The 24,882-nt window shown below is 45.7% G+C and overlaps 2 protein-coding genes across 6 annotated transcripts in view; one reads left to right on the top strand and one right to left on the bottom strand.

Moving 5' to 3' along the window:
* Positions 1-1,574: 1,574 nt before the first annotated feature.
* ANKS3 (ankyrin repeat and sterile alpha motif domain containing 3) lies at positions 1,575-21,288 on the bottom strand. Of its 4 annotated transcripts, XM_033167131.1 has the most exons (17): positions 21,200-21,288; positions 18,973-19,156; positions 16,265-16,463; positions 14,858-14,979; positions 12,172-12,253; positions 10,372-10,507; positions 9,863-10,021; positions 9,296-9,424; positions 8,754-8,866; positions 7,926-8,093; positions 7,530-7,654; positions 6,475-6,616; positions 5,326-5,498; positions 4,046-4,131; positions 3,414-3,497; positions 3,147-3,241; positions 1,575-2,416 (listed from the first exon to the last, which is right to left on the bottom strand). In XM_033167131.1, exons 2-16 carry the CDS (start codon positions 19,140-19,142, stop codon positions 3,165-3,167), a joined length of 1,965 nt encoding a protein of 654 aa, XP_033023022.1. In that variant the 5' UTR covers positions 19,143-19,156; positions 21,200-21,288; the 3' UTR covers positions 1,575-2,416; positions 3,147-3,164. The 4 variants fall into 4 exon arrangements, with proteins under 4 accessions (XP_033023022.1, XP_033023025.1, XP_033023023.1 ...); XM_033167134.1 differs by lacking the exons at positions 18,973-19,156; positions 21,200-21,288 and having other exon boundaries at positions 14,858-14,975; positions 16,265-16,386; XM_033167132.1 differs by lacking the exons at positions 1,575-2,416; positions 3,147-3,241; positions 3,414-3,497; positions 21,200-21,288 and having other exon boundaries at positions 4,046-4,165; positions 18,973-19,142.
* Positions 21,289-23,127: 1,839 nt separating this feature from the next.
* C13H16orf71 (chromosome 13 C16orf71 homolog) overlaps positions 23,128-24,882 on the top strand; it is a 35,184-nt gene continuing 33,429 nt past the window's right edge. The window contains exons 1-2 of one of the 2 annotated variants that reach the window (XM_033167828.1): positions 23,128-23,334; positions 24,133-24,249. In XM_033167828.1, coding sequence (XP_033023719.1) covers positions 23,206-23,334; positions 24,133-24,249 — 246 coding nt within the window. In that variant the 5' untranslated portion in view covers positions 23,128-23,205. The remainder of the gene's footprint in view (positions 23,335-24,132; positions 24,250-24,882) is intronic. The other variant, XM_033167827.1, reaches the window with a different exon arrangement.

The raw sequence follows: 24,882 nt of genomic DNA, 5'->3' as shown, positions 1-24,882 counted from the left end.
ATATAGAGTGCAATCTGTATCTGTTACAAGCAGCAGCACAGCTATTCCTACTCTGCTCAGGTGATATTTGGAGGGGATCATGAGGGATGGATTTGCTTCCTGTGACTTTTACCATGAGGGTTGGGTAGGGCTATAATTCTCTTGCTGCTGACATTATATGGTGCAGGATTGTAGCTCTTATGAAGCACAATGGAAGGAGGAAGAGAACATGCCTGTAAAGATCTGAATCATATAATCACATACTATGCACAAGAACCAAGCAGCAACTCAGACAGTAAGAGTAAAATTTATTCACAGATCAGTCAGTTCCTGTTAAATGCTGGTCATCAAATATAACTTTTATTTTCTGAGATCTCCCTCTTGGGTTTTTTAAAGCTCCAGATTTTCTGTTTAAAAAAATGATTTTGCTCCACCGTCACTCAAAATCAGCAGATCAAAAGGAAATTGCCACCACCTCTAGTTCTCACAAGCAGTAAACACAGTGGTGGAGGTATGGTCTGAGCTGTAACACTTTAGCCTGTCTAGGAATGAATACCCCACCAAACAATACAATTTCCTGCACCTTATAAAGCATGGCAGGAAAAAAGACTGGGTTAGAAGAACCATCATCTCCCAACATCTGGAGCACGGAGGAGGAATCCTTTCAGCCCCTCTGTGTAGTCTGAAATTGTACAGCCCAGCCAGAGGCTTATTTATTTTTATATAATACCCCCAATACATAAATTCAAGGCAACTTCACAATTTCAGCAATGCAACATTAAAAGCAATAAAACATGCAACGTTTAAAATGTTTTACTATCTGTGAGAACTAGGCTTAAGATGTGCATCAGAAAAGAAGGCTGTGAAGCAAAGAGGGGTTTATATCAAAGCAGCCTCCCTTCATTGAGTCTATCAGCAGCCGCTTAAAGACACACACACACCCCTCTGTGCATTAATGGGAAGGCTCCATTTTGCACGACAAGAGGCAGAACAGCATCCACCAACCTGCTAAAATGTGAACTTTTTTGGGCAACTCTTTTGCATGTTTCAGGAGTGGAAAAAAATGGGACGGCTTTGCTACTGGGTGCAGCCATGCCTGACTTTGGGATAACTTTTTATCCTGTAGGATAAACACACGGCTGTGTGATTCATCTGCTAGCTGCTTTAGATTTATGCTCCTGCTGTGCACGCACAAGCCTTGGTTCACCTTATACCTGCATCATGTGAAGACCTAGTAATGCTAACACAAGAATTCAATGACACAATTATGTGCTTTGTGCCTAGGTCTCCACACAATACAGGTGTGCAGCAAACCAAGGCTTATGCATGAACTCTATGTGATGATGTACATATAAATCGGAAGCAAGTCAGATAAATGAAAAGGCTTCACCTCTCTTTCTCTCTCCCCCCACCCCCCGTTCTCCAAAAATCAGACAAGGCCTAGCAAGACACAGTGTTCAATAACTCCAGGACAGCCTGCATATGTTGCTAGCTGGGATTGGGGAATCGTCTTGCTCTGAATCCCAGAGCCACTTCACACCATCAGTTAGCCTGGGATAAACATTCCCAAGGTCACATCAAACGCTGGATTCCCATTCTCCAAAGTGGGCATGAGTTCTTGCACATCCCAGGGTAAGCAATCCCTGTAAGTTGTGGTCTTTGGTTGCTGGAACTCACAGATTTTCCCGGCCAAGCCATGAGCAGCCCAAGTCAAGACAGCAAGAAGTTTTATAACTTCACGCCTGCGCTGAGAGGTGGTATCTCATTGTAAGTTGTTGTGAATAAAGCCACAAGTTCCCTGCAGGAAGAATAAAGGGCTAGGAGAGGCCCAGTAGTTGGTACTACAGGTGGCACTTACATTGGAAAAGTGTGTGTGGGGGGGGTTGCTTTGTTTGTTAAACAATGGGATTTTATAACAGAACCCCCTCCCCACTATTGCAGTGCCAGCTCAGGTATACATCAGGCCTCCATGCAGCTGGGCAGGACACAGAGTTCCTTGCACTCCCCAAACAGATAACCTCCCAAGGATAAAACCCTCTAAGCGCAGGGTCTCCTGGCCACCTCCCGCCTCATCTTTCCTCCCGTGTGGGCACAGGGAAGGGGACCAATGGAGAGGAACCTGGTTGCCAAAACAGACAGAATATCCAGCAAGAGATGCAGACACAAAATGCCCGCCTTGGAACTTCCAAGCTTAGAAAGAACCCTTTGCTTCCAGCTCTTCCAGCAGGATTTAGGTGCCATGTTGCTCCTTCAGCACAGCAGATCTGGCCTCCCTTCTTTGCAACAGCGCACCTGCTTTCCCAGGACAGCAGCTGGCGGCTCTCACTGCAGATGACCTGTGCCGCAGAGCCATCTCTCTCTCTCTTGCACTCACTCACGCTTCCTCCTCAGGTAAAACACAGCTTCTGGGTGGAACGTTCACCCGACGTCAGAACCTCTGCAAAAACAACCGCACCCAGGAAACAAAAAAGAGGCAGTGGCATGAGCACTTGTGCTGCAGGGACTTTGGCCAGTTGTTCAAAGTAGTGGTGGTGGCAGGGGCTATTTACCAGTAATTCAAAAGTTGCTCTAGCTGCAAACGTTTGCATCCAGAAAACTCAAGAGCCCTGCTGGATTGGAGCAACGTTCCATCAGGTTCGGCGTCCCCTTTCTCCATAATACAAATTATAAACTGGTTCTGTCACGATTTTCCACCTTGTTAGGGCTACTGCACTGCCCCACCATCCTCAGTCTGCTCTCAGCCAGCTCCCACTTGCTTAACTCTCTACTGAAAACCAGCCCAGAGGGTGGTATTGCCTGGATGGGGACACAGCTAGGGATATCTCACTCTGTTCCTCATTGTTGGCTATCTGCTCTCCACCTTCCACCCAACCATCATTTTACAAGGGTGATGACACTACGTTTGCTGGGGCTCATGTCCACTACAATTTTAAAGCAGGATCAAAAACTTTTTTTATATACTGTGATAGCTCTCAATCAGGCATGAGTTGTGCAGAAAGACTGTCAGTGGGGAGCAACAACTAGGAATCCTGAGGATTTGCCTTTACGCAACCTTGACCTTGGAGGAGAGTGGACAGAGAGCTTGAAAGCAGAATGCCACTTTGCTACCAAGCACTCTCTCTTCTCAGACAGACATGCATCTTGTTCAACAGCGCTCCACTACATACCTTCCTCCACTCCTAGGGCTATTTCTGGGGCGGCTTGCCCTTCTCTAGACTCTGCAGGCTCTCGAGATTAATGTTGACAGAACTAAGAGCCTTCCCTGGGGACACAGAAAAGCTATAATAAGCACAGGTGCCAAGGGATGGAGATGTTCTTCAATGCAGGGCAGGGGTGAAGGGAAACTGCAAGCCCGTTATTTGACTTGGACTTCACACCCACCAACCGGTGCCAAACAAGGGGAACATGAGCGTCTGATGATCTTCAAACCTTACCCATTTCCCCCCAGCACTCCTCCAGAAGGGCCGAGAGCTCAGGCAGACTGAGGACCTTCAAGGAGGACGGCCATCCTTCTGTGCCTAGGGTAAAGAGGCAGAATGGGCACAAAGCAGCAGCATATTGTGGGTCAGCGCCCATTGGCCTGGATTGGGCCAAACACTGGGGGGGGGGAAGGGTCAGGACAATGGACTGAACCAGGGACTGCCAACTTAAAATGGTGGATTTGGCACTGAATAGTCTTCCAAATTTTTATGTCATGGTATGGTTGAACACACACACACACACACACACACACACACACACACACACACACACTCTTTTACTTGTAAGGAAAAGCAGCAGTCAGTCTTCATGCATTTTTCATATGAAATAGCTGAGACCTGGGGAAGGTGAAAGGGTGATGAAGGAAGATTGGGCTCAAAAATAAGCCTGTCCTCTGAAGCCACTTCCCTTTCTCTCTCTCGCACACAGACAGACACAGGGCTGGGGAACCTGCAGCCCTAAAGATGTTGCTGGGTTGCAATGCTCATCATCCTTGACCGTTGGCCGTTCTAGATGGGACTGATGGAGTCCACTATCACATGGAGGGCCACCTGTTTCACATCCTGCACTAGAACTGCCCACTTACTGGGTCCCAGCTGCGCTTTCACTTCCAACAACCGGCCAGCCGGATGCTCTCGGTTCATTCGGGAAGACAGTTCTGCCTGACAGGCCCTACCAGAGAAACCAAAATACTGTCAGCAGGATTCTGTGAAAAGAAATAGAAACCGCACAAAGTAGAGCACAAGAAAGCAGGATAGTGCCGTAGTCTCAAGTGCCACACAAATATCCTAGAGCAGCGGGGTAAACCTTGGCATGCCACTGCCACAAAAATGAGGCAACAGCACTGAGCACCTAAGACAGAACTAAAGAGGAGAGGAGAGTTAGGACAAAGGGAATTTATCCCCAGACCACCTTCCTAACTCCAGGGTTGTGTGCATGCCACAAATTCTACTACCTGAAAAGGTGAATTCTGCCGCTTATAGAGGTTGTGTAAGAAAAGCATACATTTTGGGAAATTCTGCCATTTATTGTTCCACCCAATTCATTTGGGTCTTCTTAGCTGGCAATGAGATGACAAGAGCAGGAAGGGGATGAAGTTCCTCAGCAAATGGATATCCTATTTAATCAGCTCTGCTTTGGCAAATGTCCCACTCACTTTCTCTTTAGGCTTTTGACAGGGATCCTTCTTTACTCTTTAGCTCAAGGTGTGTATACTCTGAGTTGCTGCCTGCTTGGTAGTGTAATTTTGCTGCTTGAAGCAGCATCCCTATGCTGTCCTTTTCATTTCATGTAATAAACCAACCATGCTTTATTCCTCAGGTGAGCACTTCTTGGGGCATAATACTACTTTAATAACAAACACATGTTATAACTCTATCGAAAGCTCCTAAGCCTCTGGGTGGTGTGCATGAGTGCTGGAAATACATGTGGGTTTGGGCACCCAGCTTGCAACAATGCGACTCCTACGATTGCACCAGGCATTGGACCCACACACTTTGATGTAATCACAAACCCCAGGAGCTGGAAACTTGTGTTTATTTTGCAATGTTTTTAAAAAAATGAAAAACAAGATTCTTAAGAAGCTGCACTGAAATCATATCCAGTGTTTTTCCCTGGCACTTTTTCAGAATCATGGATGCAACTCCCACATTAGGCAGCTAAGGCTGAGAACAAGAGGGAAGGATGAATTTCCAGACACGAAGCCACAAGCCTTTGGCAGCCATTGTCACTGAGTGCCTGGACTTTTCCCCAATTCAGAATCCTGCAGGTGGCATGCTGGCTTTGCCTTGAGGAGATGAAGGAGCTTACAGAGAAGGGAGTGTAAAGAAATGGCGAGAAAGTTTGACCTTTGTTGGAGGCACTCACTGCATCTGTTCTAGGAGGATTCCAGCATTCCTGGCGATGGCCTGCACCTCTCGGAGTTTGGCCTGAGCACTGCTCCAGACCACATCCCGCTCCATCAAGCAGCTCTCCACCACGGCACGCAGCTCCTGCTCCTGGGACACCTGACCCTTCAGCCCTTCCACTTCCTCACACCTCTGCAAGGGAACACAGGGAAAGTTGCTAAGAGAGAAGAGTCCACACTTTTGAATTCCAAAGGGTTTAAAGAACTCCCTTAAAACTCTGGCCAACAACTGTTCCTCTACTTCACTTTACTATCAAACTGAGTTTGGGTTTGGGTTTGGGGGGTAGTACTAGCTTGCCAAAGGCTTTCCAATGCCACCAGGTTTCAGATCTCTCTCAATATATAATTTTTTGTTGAGTTTTTGTTTTTCTACATTTCAAATTAAACATTTTACAAACTTTAAAATATCCAATGACTTCCTTCCATGGTTCCACATTGCATATCATGCTTTCCTGCATATTTTACTATAACCATTCAAATCAATTTTCCACTTTTACATCAGTCAAATACTGTTTACTCTGTTGAATTTATCTTAATGCTGCCAGCATTTTCAGCTGTGTACAATTATTTTCCATATATTCAATAAATATTTTCCACTCTTCTTTAAATATATATGTTCTTCTTGCTCTCTTATTCTCTGTGTTAACCTGCAAGTTCTGCATATTTTAACATCTTAAGCTGCCAAACCTCTTTACAAAGGACCTTGCTCACTTTCCATTTTTGGGCTAACAGAACACGGGCTGCTGTTGTTGCATGCATAAATAAACTTTTCTGGCACCTGGGAATTTCTGTCTGTGTTATTCCCAATGAAAGGGACTGTTTTTTGGGGGAAGGTCAATTTAAACATTTTTTTCCAACTCATTATGAATCATTTCCCAATATTCCTTCACCCTTCAACTTGTCCACCGCATTAAAAAAATAAAAATCCTCCCATCAAGTTTCAGAGCTCTTAGCTGTCTGTCTAATGCTGTATCTTTCTCAAGCAACTTCAGACAAACAAGGACATCCTCCAAGACTAGGAAGGGACAAGTGCATTCCCCATGCAGAAGCAGGTGTGCTTGGTCAGAAGCAGAAGCTTCTCAATGGGCTTAAGAAGCCAGCTTCCTTACCTTATGGAGCTGAATGGCCAGTTCCTGCATTTCTGCTTCCAGGCGATCAGCATAGGCCAGCTCCAGGGCATCACTGGGAGGCCGGGCACTGCTATGCCATCGAGCAATGGCAGAGGTCATCTTCCTCTTTGGTCCAAAGAGGCTACAGGGGAGAAAAAGCAGCAACGGTTTAGCAGCAAAGGTACTGTCTCCCTTTGCGACTCCCTTCCTTCACTGGGGAAGTCTGCAGGCAAAATAGATCCACCCTGATTTTCCTAGACATGCTGAGACCCAAAGAGAGATCAATGTGAACAACAGATATTCACACATAATGGGAGCTTCAATTAGATCAGTGTTTACAATGATTTCAAAAAAACGCAAAGAAAACCATTCTGAAAACATACACATATTATGCCCAATTTATTCTGCTTGACTCAAGGCTGGAGATGGGCTATGCTACATTGGGTACTGCAGCCTTTCCCCCAGAAACAATGAGAAACATGCTCAGCCCTGAAATTTTGCAAAGCATTGGGCTATACTTCTGAAGCAATATGGACTAGAAACATAAAATAAGAAAACTGCAATTCTCAGGAAGCTAGCTTCTGTGCTTGTGCAGTATTGCCACACAATTGTGTACAGTCTGCAAAAATATTGCAGACTATATACAATTGACAAGGGCAGCTGACCAGGTTATGCAGTCTGCACAACATAGAGCAGGAAAAAAAATTGTAAGAGAGAGCATTAAAAATTCTTTGGGAGCTATTCCTATATTGAACTGAGAATAAATAATGCACAGCAGCCTTGCCAGGTGGGAACCGGGATTCTGCTAACAATGACAGCAGAATTCTCAGTATCTCTGGTTGGAAGGTACACGTCATTCCTGGGGTCATTTCCTATGTTCCTTATTATATGACAGCACTTCAAATGGAGAGCATGTAAAAGGTTCCAATTTAGATACAAACTCGCTGGTTATAGCTGCGGAGTATTCAGAGCTGAAACTGCCTGGAGTGGAAGGACTTGGAAAAAGGGTACTCAGCAGCTAAGCCTTCAGCCAGCCAGCAAAGAAAGGGACTCACGTGATGCCAATTTCTTTCAAGTCACTCTCTGTCAAGGTCAGGAAGATGCGAAGGTCAACGTCTTGCTCCTCAAACACTTGCAGGTACTTCAGGCAGCCAATCTGCTCAAGGAAGGTGGCCAGATCCTGCAGAACCAGCAGAGCACAAAAAAGAGGGAGAAGTTCAGGACTCTTGAACGCTGAGAGACTCTAGCTGTGTCACAGCATGTTGTAAGCCGGGCTTCCAGTTTCGTCAGGATCTCTGCCCCACTAGGCCTTTAGCACCACCTTGCTCCCTGCAATTTGAGATGGCTCCTAATACACAAGGACTGTGTCTGACACTGGTTCCTCTGTCCATCCCTCTGTCCCTCGCCCTGTCCAGCCCCAGAAGGTTTTCTGAGCACCATGCCATGGTTACCTGGGGCCCCGTGTAAGATGGTGCCTCTGCGTGAGAGGGGCTGCAGTGATGGCTGGACACCCGGGATCGGTAAGACCAGTGGCTGTCGCTGTTGCTGCAGCGATTCTTTGCCTTCATGTAGCTCTTGGGATGCTTTCGTATGGAGAGCTTCGTTGCATGGTCTGAATCCTGGAAAAATATAAAGTAGTGGCATGTTTTGAGAGGATGGAACACAACGCAGCTCCAAGTCTCAAAGGGATGCAAGGACATCATTATCCTTTTGTTCATGGTGTGAAGCTTCTGTACTCTTACATTCTTATGAAGCAGGAAGAAAGGAAGTGAGAGAGGCTCCTCTTACCAAAGCAGAGAAAGCAGAGGCAATGGGAGGAGAAATCCAACACCACTGAAGGACAAATGAATCCCTCTTACTCCAGCTTCCCAAGACGCTTGAACAAAAGCCCCTTACCAGCCACCCACAGGCAAGGCAGGGGTAGGGAATCTTTCTGAACCCAAGAGCCCAAGAGCCACATTTCATAATGGGCCACATTCCAGTGGTAGGCAGTGCAAGAGACAAGAAACAGATGTGAATTTAACCTTTGTACAGAAGCCTACAAACTCTTGTACAACCAAAGGAAGAGGCATCAATGACACATTCCAGCCAGGCAAAAACAGAACAAAACTTGAAGATGCGAAGCAAACATGGTGAGGGGTGTGGTCTGGGGGAGACTCCAGAAAGCCAGAAAGAGAGGCTGCCTAATTTGAGGAGTCAAGGTTTATTTCTATACAGCAGGAGTGGGGAAACTTTTCTGCTCCAGGCTCTTCTAACTTTAATGATAGCAGAAGACCTACCTCGTTGCTTTCCAGAGAGCCCTCGCTGCTGACCCCCACGGCTTTGGCAAGACTTTCACTGCTGCTGCTGGTCCTGATGGTGGCTAAGTTATTGGTGAAGAGGGAATTCTCTTCTGAAATAGGCAGAAGTGATGAAACAGTAAGTTTCCCATTCAGGCCTCATAGATGCTTACTGATGGCAACTTCCTATTCTAATGCAAAACATACACCACCGCAATAGAAAGTGATTATGTCAGGAAGTCCCCAAGGTTGGCCAGGCTCATCCAACAGCAACAAGAAACCGAGCCTCTGGTGTCATCATCCCAGTCCTGTGAAATACTCTGCCAATATTCAGCAGGTGCCTTCTTTTTCAATCTTTAAAGGCCTGCTGAAAACTTGTTTTATTCCCTCAAGTTTATGCTGGCGATTAAGAATACACCTGTCCATAATAGCTGATTTCTTATTCATTTATTTACACGGTTTTATTGTATGGTTTTATTTAAGTCAATTTTAAAAAAATGAACAGCAGTATAAAATTAAGAAACCATGTTTAAGAAAGGTACCCCGGCTGCTGCTGCTTTCCACATCATGTTCATTGATGGGAGATGTGACATCTCTGTAGCGGAGATCTCCTCCTTCAAAGGCACTCCCATCGTCATTAAAGGTAACGTAGCCTTCTGGAGGGACCTGCTCTGTGTGCAAAAGGGGGGCAGAGGGAGAGAGAGGTGTACAAATGAAAAAAAAGGAAAGGAAGAGATTTTATTTGTTCATAGGTTAAATGAAGAGGCTTATCTTTTCCCCCACCAACCAAGAGGTTCAGTACTGCCACTTGCTGTTTCTTCTGCTGGAGCTCATCAAGTGACTGCTCTACGGAGGTTTAGAGGCTTGCTTGGAGGTTTTATTTAAAATTAAGCGCTATACAAAGTAAGCGCTATACAAATTATGTCAAATAAATAAATATAGAATCCAGAGAGCAAGCAGCTGTGTTCCAAGTTCATAAGTATAGGAACATAGGAAGGTGCCTAATACTGAGTCACATCATGTGTTCAGGGAAGGAGGAGGATGAAGCAATCAGCCGAGGGACAAGGAAAATACCCGTTGAGAGAGCGAGGAAGCGAGCCTGAACTCACCATAACGAGGTGGGCTTTTCGCTCCAATTCTGACCGCCGTGATCTTGGCCAAAGCGTGGGGCCCTTCGTGAATACTGGGGCCTTTGGACTTGCGAGCAGGCCTCTGCCTCTGAGGGGCAGAGTAGGATTCGTCCGACGAGCTGAGATCTTCATACTTTCCTAAGTGTCAAAATGCATCAAGTCAGTGGATGCAGAGTGCACACAGATATTAAATTCCAAGGGCAGCCTCCAACTAATTAGTTCTGCAGTGCCAAGGAACGTCCACTTCTTCTCTTTCTCCTTTTCTCCTGCCCCTTGCTCACTAAATCTGTCATGGGATTTCCCCACTGCTTTGCCACAACCCTCAGCCTTGGTCAATTGGTCCATGGGGGGGGGGGCGGATTGGGAAACACTGGTCTAGTGAAAAGATGGGAGTCAGTGACTAGAAATGCAGGCAGCAAGCAAGGTTTCTGCCAAAGCAAGCTGAAAGGTCCTTTCCATGCGAAACTATAAGGAGACGTGAGAGTCACCTGGGCCCCTGCAGAAGACCTTGGGCACAGGGGCTGTGTGCAGGTCTAACAGCCCCACAATCTTCATGTGTCCATACTTCATGGCCAACATCCGTGCCGTCGCCCCGGTGCTATCGCGTACATCCACTCTCACACCCTGTTGGGAGGAAGCAGACATTAAATTTTGTCGACAGGAAAGGGGAGGGAGGCTTAAACAGATCCAAGGGACTGTGCGGTCGAACCCAAGAGTGCATTTTCACCTGCCGTGTCCCTGGAGAATCGACCAAAGGATTTGCACCACCAGGAAGGCTCTGCATACCCACCACCACCACCGCATTTGTGCACTAGCCAACTGGGACTCCTTGGGGAGAAAGGGCAGGGCATCATTTCAATAAATAATTTAACCTTGAGCATTAAACAGTTTTCAGGGCACGAAGTTAGAAATCTTTTCTTGCGTTTGTGCTATAAAACTGGCACCACCGTGTGGTCAATGTATGAATTTCAGGCTTCAAGAGCTCCAGCTACTCTTTTGACAAGATACGGCTATGGGAAGCACCAGGCTCCATGCCAGCGAGTTGGGCTCATGATCCCTTTTGAAGCACGAGAGCAGAGGCAAGTGGGATCTGCGACAAAATATTGCAGTGCATTCTCACTACTAAATCCAGGCTGTCTGGTGCGTTTTGAAGGATGGACACACAAGTTCATCCTAATGATGGAAAGTCAACGAACTATCTTCAGTCCTGCTTGAAGTTTACTTGCAGGCAGTTACAGAATGCAAAGTGTCCACTTTTGGACGGAAGTAACAGGCCATAGCATCCTTCCATCTTCCCTCGATGTCTCTAGTGCAGCATTCCATCAACTATTAAAGGAGAAGGTCTGGGGCAAATGAGGAAGGTGTGTGTGGGGGGGGGGGGCGGGCGGTATGACTTCCTAACTCAACACTGAACAAATGAACCCAGTCTATTAAAAACTAGTTTGATAGGCTTAGAAATCAAACACTTGATAAAGCCTTCATGACAATTAAAAATATTATTTTTTTAAAAAAATGGATAGACAAATGTGTAGGCATGAGAACCACATAAAAATCCAAAGGTCTACACATGCTCCATATAAAGAAGCCTTTGCTGAAAAGACTTTTGTGTGCTGCAGCTGTTGGGGAGATATGTACAAAAAGAGCTTTATTCTGTACGTTTCACAGCTTTCAAATCCCTTTGGGGGAAGGAAAGAAATGTGATAGATGCAACCCTTCCCTTTCAACCATCTTCACCCCACTTTTATCAACAGAAGAAAGGCCTACATGAACACCCTTGTTTGACTGACCCGACATATTCCCTCCCACTAATAAGACATGTACAGGATGACTATGAAGAAGGTCTAGATGTGATACTGAAGGAAAGAGCTGGCATTTCAAGAGGCTGCTACAGAAAGTGCTATTCATGCTGAATGTGAATTAACTGCACAGAGTGATTCAGAGATTGGTTTCAAAAGCATGGTATCTCTCAAGAGAAGGAAAGAAGCGGACAATGTTTCTAATTAAGGCTTCCTAAAAGAAATGTTATGCATGAAGGCAGATCCAGTACGGATCTAGGCGTGGGAACATGCTGAAGAAGTTGCATGGATGTGAAGCTTCTCTGATTTCACCTCCTGTGGCAATAATCAAGAGCAATCATTGAAAGAAATAGCCTCAAATCAAGATTTAACTTTCTTAATGTAGTGGCTTTTCAAATTGGCAGTATTTCTGCATACTGGGAAGCACAATTGGTTGCGGGAAAGGGAAACCAAAGGTGCCTTGGACCACCTGAGAAATGAACACTCACTTACATGATTGAGAAGATACTGGACAATGATCTCATGGCCAGATGCAGCTGCTTCCATCAGAGGAGTATATCCACAAAGGGGCTCCCTGGACAACAGAAATATATAGCCCATGAAAGGCTCAAGTCAGAAAATGGGGCAGTCATCAGTGCAACGGGGGCATGCTAGTCTTCCACAGCTAGAGGAAGCAGGGAGAAAAGTACCAAGAGCAGGCAACCCTAGAGGCATAGATCTTGGGATTCTGGTTTTCACACCACATTCTAGGTTGAATAAATAAAGCGACCTTACATAGAATCAGACCACCAGTCCACCGAGTCTAGTAATGCTGACCCTGAGAAGCAGTGCTCTTCAAGGGGTCGGGGTTGGCCTTTGCCAATGGCTCTGCTGGCCTCCAGCTAAGGGGCTGAACCGGGATCTTCCATCTGCAGAGCAGGTTCCATACTACTGAGCCACGGCTCCACCTGTTGGCTGGGTCAGGTTTGCCCTTGAATTGTGCTCTACACATGTTAAGCTCTATCTCAGGGATGGCGAGCCCGTGGCTCTCCAGGTGATGTTGGACTGCAAATCCCATCAACCCTGAACCTTACTGGCTGGCACTGATGGGAGTTTGAAGGGCCACAGGTTCTCCATCTCTGCTGAAAGTTACAGGCTACTAACTGAAGCCCCTGGCCCAATCCAATACAATGAACAGCCTTGCCACCCCTCATTCTCTTCTCAAATTGATAGGAAACTTAGGCTGAGTTAATGGTGAGCAGCAAATCTGCCCCTAAGTTGTACCACCTCAAGTTGCAGGTTGGGGTCGCACATGCTTGAATACATTTCCATTCAAGAAAATGTCTTCCACATAAAATACTAGTGTGTTGGGGAGATGAGTTCTAGTTTGCTTTTCTCTCCAATATGCTAGGCCAGGAGAGCCATGGCTAACATTAAAAACAAAAAACAATCCTTTCGTATGTGGAATGTCCACTATAGTGTTCTCGTAAAACATCTGCTGAAGAAAAAAACTGGGAACGATGCCAATAAAGTCTGATGGTTTGTCTTCAGAACTAAAATACCAGTTACTGTGTCAGAAGTATGAACTTTTCCTGCTGGAGTTTCCACCCAATATGCTCCATGGAAGAAAATAGTTCTTTCTAGCAAAACAAACAAGCTGATGGCACTCTGGATTCTGAGACTGATCCAGGAATATGGATCAAACCCACCTCAGAAAACACATTTTTGGTTATTGAGAGGGAAGGAATACTGTAGAGAAAGGAACATGAGATTCATGTCCTAAGAGAAGAAAGAGTCCACTGAGAGTTTTTTTTTTTTAAAGTAGCCAGGGGGTGGCATTAAAGCCAAAAGAGAAGGTTTGAAAATGAGCCATCAAGGCAATAGGCAAGATAAAGAAGAGAAGAATCTCAGAAGAAAGAACTGAGAGGTAAGATTTGATAAGGAAAGAGCAAAGAGAACCAAGTACTATTTTTTTGTAGAAGTGAAAAGGAAAGAATGGAACCCCAGCAAAAGCACAGCATGCACAGATTCAGTCTTGCCACCAGGTCATCTCACTAGTCCCTGTGCAAGTTTGTGAAAATCTGCCCCTTGCAATATGTTCCCCACTTCTGCCCATCCCCACAACTAAAAGTTGTTTGTACTTCTACCCTCTTCCAGAAGAAATAGCTATCAGAAGCAAAACTGGTGGGATGTAAGATTTTAGATAAATATGTTTACTCTTGTTACTAATTATTTTTAAGGGAGCAGTCAGAAAGAGTCTCTCCTCAATGCTTCATTTCTCTTACATCAAAAAGAATGGAAAATTAATCATCCGCCTAGAAAGTCTGAAGCCAAGCAGATCCGACTTGTCACAGTTAGCCAGCCTGTGCCAAAATCCGAGCAAGATTTTATCTGAAGCACTTTGTAACCACTGTATTGCTTTAGATGTAACTCTTCCTACCAATACATTTACCTCCTTCAATACATTCAAAGCAGGGAAAGCTTATTTCAATTTAGTTGTCAATCTTTTTGACAAATGCTCTGCTGATCAACCCCCAAGTACTGTTTTAGTGCCCACCTACAATGCAGCTTCTGTACCAGGGATGACTGGATGGGTGTTGCCTCTAGTCTACTGAGCCAGGGAGGTGACAGGAATGTGGAAGAGGAAGGCAGGCCAAACCTAATCTGTGTGCCATATCCAGACCCAGAGGCCTTCCAGCTCCTGTCCAATAGTGTTATAAACATTGGTGATCTGTAACCCAGCCAGATGGGTGGGGTATGTATGTATGCATGCAGGCAGGCAGGCATGTATAAATAAAAAAATAAAAAAAATGAACATAAGAATAGGCTGCTGGATCAGGCCAGTGGCCCATCTCATCCAGCATCATGTTCTCACAGTGGCCAACCAGATGCCTATGGGAAGCTCACGAGCAGGAACTGAACACAACAGGTTTCCCCTCTTGAGGTTTCCAGCGACTGATACTCAGAAGCATACTGGAGATATCCGTCACAGACAGCACTCATGGCTTAACCTAACCACTCACAATCTAGATGCAAGAGTACAGCAGTGTGACTTCCTATGTTTTCCCCTCTTTTGCATCTGTCATGAAAGCATTTTTTCAATGAAAGCTAAGCTACTTCTTCCCCTTAAAATACCACCAGATATTTGGAAAAAAAGGAAAGAAAAAGCAGGCTTTTCACGGGCCGATTTCTCTCTTACCTGCAGTTCGCATTTGCTCCATTATCCAATAAGAACTTGACCATTTGCTGATGGCCAGCACTAGTGCAGTGGAAGAGGGCAGTCCAGCCATGGATGTCCTTCATCTCCAACTCGGCACCTTGCTTCAAATAAATACAGAGGGGCTGTTAAGGCAGGGCACCTACTGCCTGTGACAGTGAAGCCAAGATGCATTTCTGTACAAACGAGAGCTCGCAATAATGAACAGAGGGGGAGATCTCTTATTTCAGGCAGAAATTTACAACCATGTTACTTTTAGTTTCTTCTTTCTACACCACTTTTCTATTATGCCAACAGCATAACCGGGGTGGGGGGGGGTGGGGGTGGGGGGAAGCAGCAACCCAGAGAAGGCTCTTCTCACAGCAATTTAATAGCAAACCACTTACAGTCGCAGAATGTTCCCATTTTATTTTGGGTTATTGCACCGATTTTATTCACTGGCTGATTGAATGCATTCAGAAAAATTATTCGAACAGAATCCTGCCCTTGCCCAATTCAATGTGTGGGGTGAGTGGCAGGTGTGGAGGAGTTACTGGAAACAGCCCCAACTCTCACACTCCACCAGATCTGACACGGTTCTGCCAGGGAGGGTGAGACTCGGCTGCCAGAGTCTCCTGAAGATGCTGACTCAGCTCTGTTCCTAAATATTTGAAGAAAGCTTGGATGGGAAAGAGACGAGAACAGCAGTGGCAATAGTAGCATAGGCAGCACCAGCACCAAAAGTGGCTTTTAAATTAATACCACCACAACCTCAGAGGCAGCAGAGAAAACCTAGATAGGGTAGACTTAATGTGCAACTTGATAAAATAGAGGACTATTTGTGAAGTAAGGGCACAGCCCTGGACATTGGACATACAGGGTGGAGGGGATGGGTATATAAAACGTATTACAGTAATTAAAATTTACAAATGAACCTCGCAGGAGCCTTAATGAGAAGGCACTCTAATCGCTGCTAACTATGAATTAACAGTCTGTAACTTTGAGTAGACTTGAGACTTTGAAGGATCCTATCATGCTGCTGTACCTTACAGGGGTTATGAAAGAAGACAGTAGGCTTTATCTCACAGCCGCTCATGGTGTCTGAGATTGCCACCCTTCTCTGTTGTTGTTGTTGTTGTTCAGTCGTGTCCAATTTTTCATGACCCCATGGACCAAAGCACGCCAGGCATGCCTACCTTTCACTGCCTCCCACAGTTTGGCCAAACTCATGCTAGTCGCTTCAAGAACACAGTCCCATAGAACTCCTTAGTCCCATAGAACTTAATGGGAGCCACTGACAACCACCCCTGAACAGCCCTGTTTGCACCTTTGGTTCTACTTCTTAGTCATGCGCGATATCTTTAGACTGCACAGTTGGTGCCTTTCACAGCTATTGCCAAGTACACCCACCTGAAGGAGGAAGGTAGCAACGCTCTCATTTCCACAGCTAGAAGCCAGCATCAGTGGAGTCTGCCCTTCTGGTGTTGGTACATTCACATTCACGCCAGCCTCTAGCAGTATGCGCACAATGGTGTCGTGACCGATGTAAGAGGCATACATTAGCGGGGTCCAGCCACCGCAATTCCGCTGGTTCAGGTCTACCTCCCCACTGAAAGGCATGAATCAGATTAGTGCTCCATGGGCAGCTTATCACAGGCAAGTTACATAGTTTTTGAAGGTTTTTCCTAACCTGGCCTGTTTCACTCAAGGAAACAAACAACTTTAGAAGTCTTGCCGATATTCCTGGTAGCAATGTGTGCCCCCACTTTGCCAGTAGCAAGTGAAAAGGATGACAGCAGCATTCTGGTCGCACCACTTGCAGGTGGCACATTTGCACCACTTTTAACAGCCATGGCTTCCCCCAAAAAATCCTGGGAACTTTGCTTTAAGGCTGATAGGAATTATAGTTTTGTGAGGGGGGCTGAACTACAGTTCCCAGGATTCTTGGGGGAAGCTGTGGCCGTTAAAATGGAATAAATGTGCTTTAACTATAGGGTGTGTGTGTGATCAACTACTACCTTGCTTCAAGGTAGTAGCCACCTTCATGTTTCACAAAATTATTTAGCCACCTTCATGTTTCACAAAATTATTTTGAATTGCACGTAGTGACAAAAGCCTGGTGTGTATGTGCAACAGAATGAGGTGGTAGAATGGACTCTTTTTTAGGCTGGAGGTGGGGTGGGATTTTGGAATAATCCCCCATGGATAAAAATCACATGGTGAACGAAAAAGTAGCTCATTGTGGGGGAAAGGTTATAACTCAGACTGCTTCCTGCTGTGCTCATTTTCTGCAGAGAAGGGCTGTAGCAGAATGCCTCAGGTCCCATCTCTGGCATCTCCAGGCACGGCTGGTGAAACAGAGCTGAGTGTCATCAGCATACTGCTGACAACGTACTCTGAACCTCCGGATAACCTCAGCCAGTGGTTTCATGCAGATGTTAAACAATGTGGGAGATAGGATTGAGCCCTGCAGAACCCCACATTGAAGGTTCCACGGGGCTGAAAAGCATTCCCCAAGCAACACCCTCTGGGGATGATCATCTAAGTAGGACTGGAACTACCGCAAAGAGGTTCCACCCACCCCTAGTTCAGACAGTCACTCCAGAAGAATACCACGGTCAATGGTATCGAAAGCCTCTCAGAGGTCGAGAAGAATTAACAGGGACATGTTTCCCTTGTCTGTCTGTATGCCATCATACAGGACAACCAAAGCAGTTTCTGTCCCGAAACCGAGCCTAAAACCTGATTGAAATGGATCCAGAAAATCAGTTTCTTCCAAAAGCGTCTGGATCTGGTCTGCAACCATTCACTCCAGAACCTTGCTCAGGAAAGGGAGATTAGCAACTGGCTGGTAGTTAGTTAGGTTCCCAATCCCGGGACGGTTTCTTAAGGAGTGGCTTTACCACCGTCTCCTTCAAACAGGCAGGAACCATCCCCTCTCATAAAGAGGCACTGATCACCTCCCTGGCCCAGCCAGCTGTTCCTTCCCTGCTGGTTTTTATCAGCCAAGAGGGGCAAGGGTCTAGAGCGCAAGTGGTCGCCCTGACTGATCCGACCACCTTGTCCACATCATCAAGCCTTACCAATTGAAAATCATCCAACACAACAGGACTAGACTGTGTTCTGGACACCCCATGGGATTCATCTGCTATAACAGCAGAGTCAAAGTCTTGGTGAATGCAAGCAATCTTATCCTCAAAATGCTTTGCAAACAAGTCACAGTGAGCTACCGTTGGTTCTATCACCTCCTTTGGACCAGCCTGTAAAAGGCTCTGTACAACGTGGAAAAGCTTTACTGGACGACATAATGAGGCTGCAATGGAGGCAGCAAAGTATGCCTTCTTTGCTGCCTTCACTGCCACTAGGTAGGCTCGATAATGAGACCTTACCAGTGTTTGGTTGTATTCATTCGGATCTTTCCTCCTCTTGCGTTCAAGCAATCTCCCAGCTTGTTTCCTCGACCTAACCTCTGGAGTATACTAGTGGGACAAACGGGCACCACAAAGTGGGAGAGGGCACTCAGGGCGATCGTGTCAATAGCCCAAGCCATTTGGGTGTTCCACAGGTCAGCCAGGGCTTCGACAGGGGCGCCAGTCATATCAGCCGGAAACCCCACCCCCAGAGCTGTTTGGAATCCCACTGGATCCATCAGCCTCCAAGGGTGGACCTTCTTAATAGGTCCCCCACCTCTGCAGAGAGGAAAAGCTGCTGACAGTTTAAATCTCAACAGGAAGTGATCTGACCATGACAAGGGACTGATGTCAATGTCCCCCACCTTCAAATCACTCTCTTCCTGCCCAGTCGAGAAAACAAGGTCCAGAGCATTGCCTGCCATGTGCTTTGAGCCGGTGACATGTTGAGACAGCCCCATGGTTGTCATTGCGACCATGAAGTCCTGAGGTGCCCCAGAGCCAGCTGCGTTGGCATGGATGTAGAAGTCTCCCAGAACCAGCAGTCTGGGAGTCCGCAACAATGTCTCCGAAACCAGTTCTGTCAGCTCAGGCAGGGAGACTGCTGGGCAGCGAGGCGGGCGGTAAAGTAGCAAAGTCCCTAATCTGTCCTGATTGCCCAGCGCTAGGAACACAGTATTATTCCCTCCCCAAACCTCTACTCCTTACCGTTGAATACTCTCCTTTACCACCTCATACTGGCCAATTGAGGCTGCTGTGTGAAGGTCCAGTGGAACATCTAACTCTTGGCGACAGACCATCTGACCTGCGCCATGCCACATGGATAGGCTGAGATTCAGCAGATCCGACTCGCTGGCTTCATCACTCAGCTCTGACATTGTGTCTTGGTGGGCTGAAAGACAAGCACCATCAATTCTTCACTTTCACTACCTTGCTAAAAGGGTTTCCAATAGTCTTGGGGTATGATCTGAAAGCTCCTGAAGTTGGGACCCTGGTGTACCCTACCTTAAGTTCAATGGGTGAAAAGGCAGTATACAAATAAACAAAATAAGGAAATCTGAGAAGAGAATGATCTTCTCCTGTCTATGTGCATTCTTCACAGGGCTAGAGAACTATCTTCACTTACTAATGTCTACAGACCAACATGCTGTTAAAGGCACAAAAGCAGAACAGATCCAATCACAAGACTCAAGGAAAACACATACAACCATGCACTGCAATTACTGGGAAACCTAGTCTTTTTGAAATGTCCATAATAGGTTGATGTTTTGCAGGTGAGACCTGTTCACAGTGAAGGGAACCCAGAAGGTGACAAATGACCGCTCTGATACTTGGTTCAGTTTACTTTTTTGTTCTTGAACAACAAGGAACTATACAGGCCATGAAACCTCATGCCTTAACACTGGAAATCCCACACACAAACACATGAAAGGGTCCTTGATAACGTACCAGCTACCCTGTTTCTCCTAAAATAAGACATAGCCATAAAATAAGCCATAGCAGGATTTCTATGCATTTGCGAAATATAAGCCGTTCCCCAAAAATAAGCCATACCCCGAAAATAAGCCATAGTGACGTGGTACCTCCCATTAAAACAGCCTGGAGAGGCGTGGCTATGCAGCGTACCGATGCGACACGGTTAAAATAAGACATCCCCTGAAAATAAGCCATACTGTGTGTTTTTTAGCAAAAAAATATATAAGACGATGTCTTATTTTAGGAGAAACACGGTATCACCCACACTTTCAACTTTATCCTCAAATCTGTAAGATTCTCATTTTAATTTCACAATTTTCACAAGCACATCAATTTTATACCCATTATGTGGTGTATTTTATGTTATTAAAAGAGTAAAATAAGTTGCCTTGATGTGGCTTAGTTGATGTATTAAGCACTTTGTAATCCACTCCAAGGACAACACAGTAAAGAACTGTAAATGCATATAAATAAATATTTCAGTCCCCCACCCCTCAAAGAGCTCTATTTTATTTTGGGGGGAAACGTTACATCTCTGAGCTGAAAACCCTCTAACAAGCTGGTTTTCTATGTGCAAGGCGTTCTTGTGTACAGAGCAGCATACAGCAACAACGAGAGGATCAGGAACAAAACAATTCCCTGCACCCAAAAGATGAGCAAGAAGACCAGGCTATAACTGTTCTTTTAGCAGAGTAATTGCTATGAGCCAAAATTGCTATGGCCGTTGTTCTGTACGGAGGGCCAAACAGTGAAAACTAAAGCCAAAACCTACCCACCTCCCTGCAAGCGGAAAGCAAACATGTGAGTTCAAGGATAGGGTCCAAACCTCCCTCCCGGGACACCAGCTCTATTTGTGCTGTGTGCATGCACACGAAAGCTCATACCAAGAACAAACTTAGTTGGTCTCTAAGGTGCTACTGGAAGGATTAATTTTTTTTTGTCTATTTGTGCAGTAATCATTGCTTTGCTCTGGTTGCTGTTCTTTTGTGTGGAGGAGCCCTCAGTCATGAGACACCTCTGCCCTTGCAGTCTGAAGTGATGCAGCCCAGGCATAAGGAGCGAAGGGCATTCTTCGCTGAGGGTGATGCCTCCAGGGCACAGCTGGGGGAAATCTGTGTGCCCTCCCAACCTCTGGACTCCAACTCCCATCAGCCCCATGCAGCAGGGCCAAAGGCCAAGGTTGATGGGAGTTGGAGTCCTGAAGTACCTGGGACGCTCACAGTGTCCCCCACCTCCCGGCCTACGCAGGAGGCAACAGTCCGCAGCTCAGAGGCGCCCCTCACGCCTATGCCTCCAGGGTGCCCGGAGAACCAAGGCCCGGACAGTGTACTGTACTGGGCTCCACCTAGTGAGGCAACGAGCACGCCAAAGGCCTTCTGCATCCACAACCTCCTACGAGTCTCCGCTTCCAGCCCGCCTAACACAACTTCCGCCTCCACTGCTGCCGTACAAGCCTCACCTGCTTCACCTCAGGTCGCCTCAGCCGCTCTCCCGGAAATGCCCGACAATGACGTCGCGGGCAGAGCGTCAGGACTGCCGGAAGACCCCCTCCTGGCTCTCTTTACACCACGTGCTCATCACCCGCCTCCTGCTGGAAGCTGCGATATTGCTCAGCCAGCCAATGAAAAGCTAAGACTGTCGCGATCCCCACCCGCAATACTCCTTCGCCGCGCCTTCCGAGCGGATAAACCAATACAGGAATAGGTCCTGGCAGGGCAAAGAAAACGGAAAAAACAGCGAGCGAAACGGAAAGAAATGGTAGGAATCAGCTTGACACCGCTGTTTGTGTTTTCTCCATATTCTTATTGCATTTTTTTGTTGCCATAAGTTTCTAAGAGAGGCAGTATTGGCTAAGCCCCAAAATTGCTAGTTTATATTAGCCTGGCAGGACTCCAGAAATGGGCGGAGAATCAGGGGCGGGGAGAACAACCGGGAAGCGCACGCTATTTGAATAGAGACGTGTGGTGACGGCGGCAGAAGGGAGGTTCATGACAGCTATCGGGTAGGTCGCTTGCGAGGGACTGAGATACAATGAAAGGCGGTGGGAAAACGTCTTTGTGGTTTGTTCGCAACCGGGATGCGGGGCAGGGAAGTCGCCCGGTAGGTCGCGAGCGAAGATCGGCGTCCGGTTGCTATGGAAACGGAAAAAAGCGGTACTCGTCGCCCTGCGGGGCGTGGCCAAGCGATGCAACGTCGCCATGGTTACCAGCCTCCATCTTGCCTCTCCACCAATCCCGTGCTTAGTTTTCCTGCTGTTAGTTTTATCGCGCGCTCGTCAAAGTTTTCATTTTTAAATTGAAATTGAAAATATAAAATTATACAAATATTAAGGAAAGAAATCCGCACTCCTGTTAAGAAGAAATCCTCTTCGATATCAGTCAGTGGGACTTACTCCCAGGTAAGGCTGCAGTCCTAAACCCACTTCCTTGGGAGTATGCCCCACAGAATTCACCGTGACTTACTTCTGTGTAGACATGGTTAGGACGGCAAATATGTGCAAATATTTTTCAGGAGGTAAAACGTAGAAAAGGAAAATACATATCACTCTGACAGTAATAACACAAACATTTAAATAAATATTATGTGCAGCAGCATCCATTCTTACCAAAAATATATATTCCTGGCCTAAATATTTAGCAATGCTATATGCAATATTTTCCCCCTCAGCTTCATTCTGTTCCATAAACATAAAAAGGCATCAAATGTGCCACAAATGTTTAGTGGGCATTCCTTTTGCCTTCCAATAAATGTCAAGTTATAATGTATGTATCTATTTATTTAATATACATCATATCTTGCCTTTTTCAGGCAATATATATCCAAGGCAGCTTACGATAATCATAAACAACTATTGTGTGTTTTATTTTAAGTATAAATATATAAGTAGGTGGAGCTGAAACAACTGCTTTTTCAAGGTTCCATAAAGACCATATAGGGCAGCCATGCTGGCTGATGGGAGTTGTAGTCCAAAACATTTGGAATGCAGCACCGGGTCAGTAAAGGTTAACACAAGGAGATAGCCTCATGATTTCGTCCCTGGGACTGGATCACCTCCTGTTCTGTAATTAATGGCTGTTTAGGTGGTACAGTCCAAACAGCAGACTACATCACTATGCTGTGGTGCTAGCCCAGAATAACTGTATTTCATCATTCCTAACAATTGTTCATGCTTGCTGGGGCTGATGGGAGTTGTAGTTTAGCAACATTTGGAGGGCCAAAGGTTCCCCACACCTGTTGTAGACCAAGGTGAGGAACCTCTGACCCTCTAGATGTTGTCCCCCATCCACCTCAGCCAGTGTGAACGATTGTTAGGGATGATGGAAGTTGTAGTTCAATAACATCTGGAGGGCCACACATTCTCCATCCTTGATGTAGACATTCCTACCCTGTGTTTATTCTACTCTGTTCTTTCTTTAGCACCAGCATCTGAAATTCAGCTGAGTAGGTCATACAGGATCACTTCATATGGCATCAGAGGATCAAAACAAGGAAAAAGAGGGGGGTCCTAACCTTCCGACAGCTCCTTTCCAATGGGGAGCCATCCTGTCTGCAGTGAAAGATCAGATTCCTTCAATGGATTCTGACACATTAGTGGTAAGTGCCATTCTCCATTTTCTGTTCTTTCAATCTCAAACCATCTGTATTAGCCATCCAAGGCACAAATGATAGCAAAATTCTCAGGAAGACAGTCTTCAGTTCAAACTGTCTTGCCTACGTAGAGTCAAAATTTAAGGAGTTGATTTTATAAACACTGAAAAAACAGCTTTTTTGCCCATGACACGTTGTGGTAATTTAAATTGTATCTTGATAATTGTGGTATTTTTTTAACATACACATAATTAATCTCATTGTTAATCCTATGGAGCAGCACTGCAGTATTTACCATGAACTCTGTTCAGTTCCATTGCATTGTTTCATATTTTCAGTTGCATAAATTTTGACATTACAGTGGTACCTTGGGTTAAGAACTTAATTCGTTCTGGAGGTCCATTCTTAACCTGAAACTGTTCTGAACCTGAGGTACCACTTTAGCTAATGGGGCCTCCCGCTGCTGCTGCGCCGCCACTGCACGATTTCTGTTCTCATCCTGAAGCAAAGTTCTTAACTCGAGGTACTATTTGTGAGTTAGCGGAGTCTGCAACCTGAAGCGTCTGTAACCTGAAGCATCTGTAACCCAAGGTACCACTGTATTTACTTCCAAGAAAGTGTGCTTGAAGTTCACAACTTTATGTACTTCAGCTAGTGTGAGATGCCCAGCAGTTTAGTATCCACACTTACCGGTACTTCTGAGCCTTACTGACTAGTGATTTAAATCGTGATTTAAATCAGTTTGATTTAAATCAAATCCACCCTGGAATGAATGTCACCCAGTTTCTTTTCTCTGTTTGATAGTCTGATTGCAATGAAGATGATGGGGAGCTTTTCATCTTCCAGCGTGATCAACCCAACCTGGTTCCTGACTTCTCAGAGGAACTTGAAGACCTTCCTCCAGAAGAAGCACACTTGCAGGTGATTGTTCCTACCTAACATAACTGGGTTCAGCCCCAGTAGGGTAATGCCTGTATTAAGACCAAAAATATTTATTTATTTATTTCATTTATGAATTACTCTTCATAAGACACCCTGAAGCGATTTACGGTATAAGAACATATATAAAACAGTTGTGTATATAGTTACAGATGAAACAATTGCATAAATAAAAACTTTTTTTGTTTTTTTTACAACAAACATATAAATATGAAAACAACAGCAGCACATACATAAAATCAATTCAAATCCAAAAGCGACACCTTCTGGGATAAAGAAGGCACAAAGGCACCAGTTACAAAGCTCATATAATGACCAGCATGAAAGGAAACTGAGAGGTGGAGCAGGTCTCTCAGCAAAGTTGATGAGGTGGAACCTACTTTGCATCTCTTCCTCTGCTGTAGCCATCTGAAATGGCAGCTAAAAATGACAGTGTGTATGTGTGTGTGTGTGTGTGTGTGTGTGTGTGTGTGCATGCACACAAGAAGCTGGTCTCTCAGCAGTCCCCACCACAATGACAAACACAGAAAGCTACCTTATACAGAGACAGATCATTGGTTTATCTAACTGAGTATTACCAGTAGTGAAGAGTTGCCCAATATTTCTCTCTTAGCC

The sequence above is a fragment of the Lacerta agilis genome, chromosome 13 (genome assembly GCF_009819535.1).
Source record: "Lacerta agilis isolate rLacAgi1 chromosome 13, rLacAgi1.pri, whole genome shotgun sequence".
Taxonomy (NCBI): domain Eukaryota; kingdom Metazoa; phylum Chordata; class Lepidosauria; order Squamata; family Lacertidae; genus Lacerta; species Lacerta agilis.
This window is presented reverse-complemented; position numbering and strand designations above follow the sequence as displayed.

Bases quoted from the DNA above. Each gene is read 5' to 3' on its own strand.
- ANKS3 (XM_033167131.1), bottom strand. From the start codon at position 19,142: ATGTCAGAGCTGAGTGATGAAGCCAGCGAGTCGGATCTGCTGAATCTC. The intron at 12,254-14,857 runs GTAAGAGAGAAA...TCTGTTGTCCAG, and splicing joins GGAGCAAATGCGAACTGCAG to GGAGCCCCTTTGTGGATATA. The intron at 10,022-10,371 runs GTGACTCTCACG...TTTGACACTTAG, and splicing joins GGTCTTCTGCAGGGGCCCAG to GAAAGTATGAAGATCTCAGC.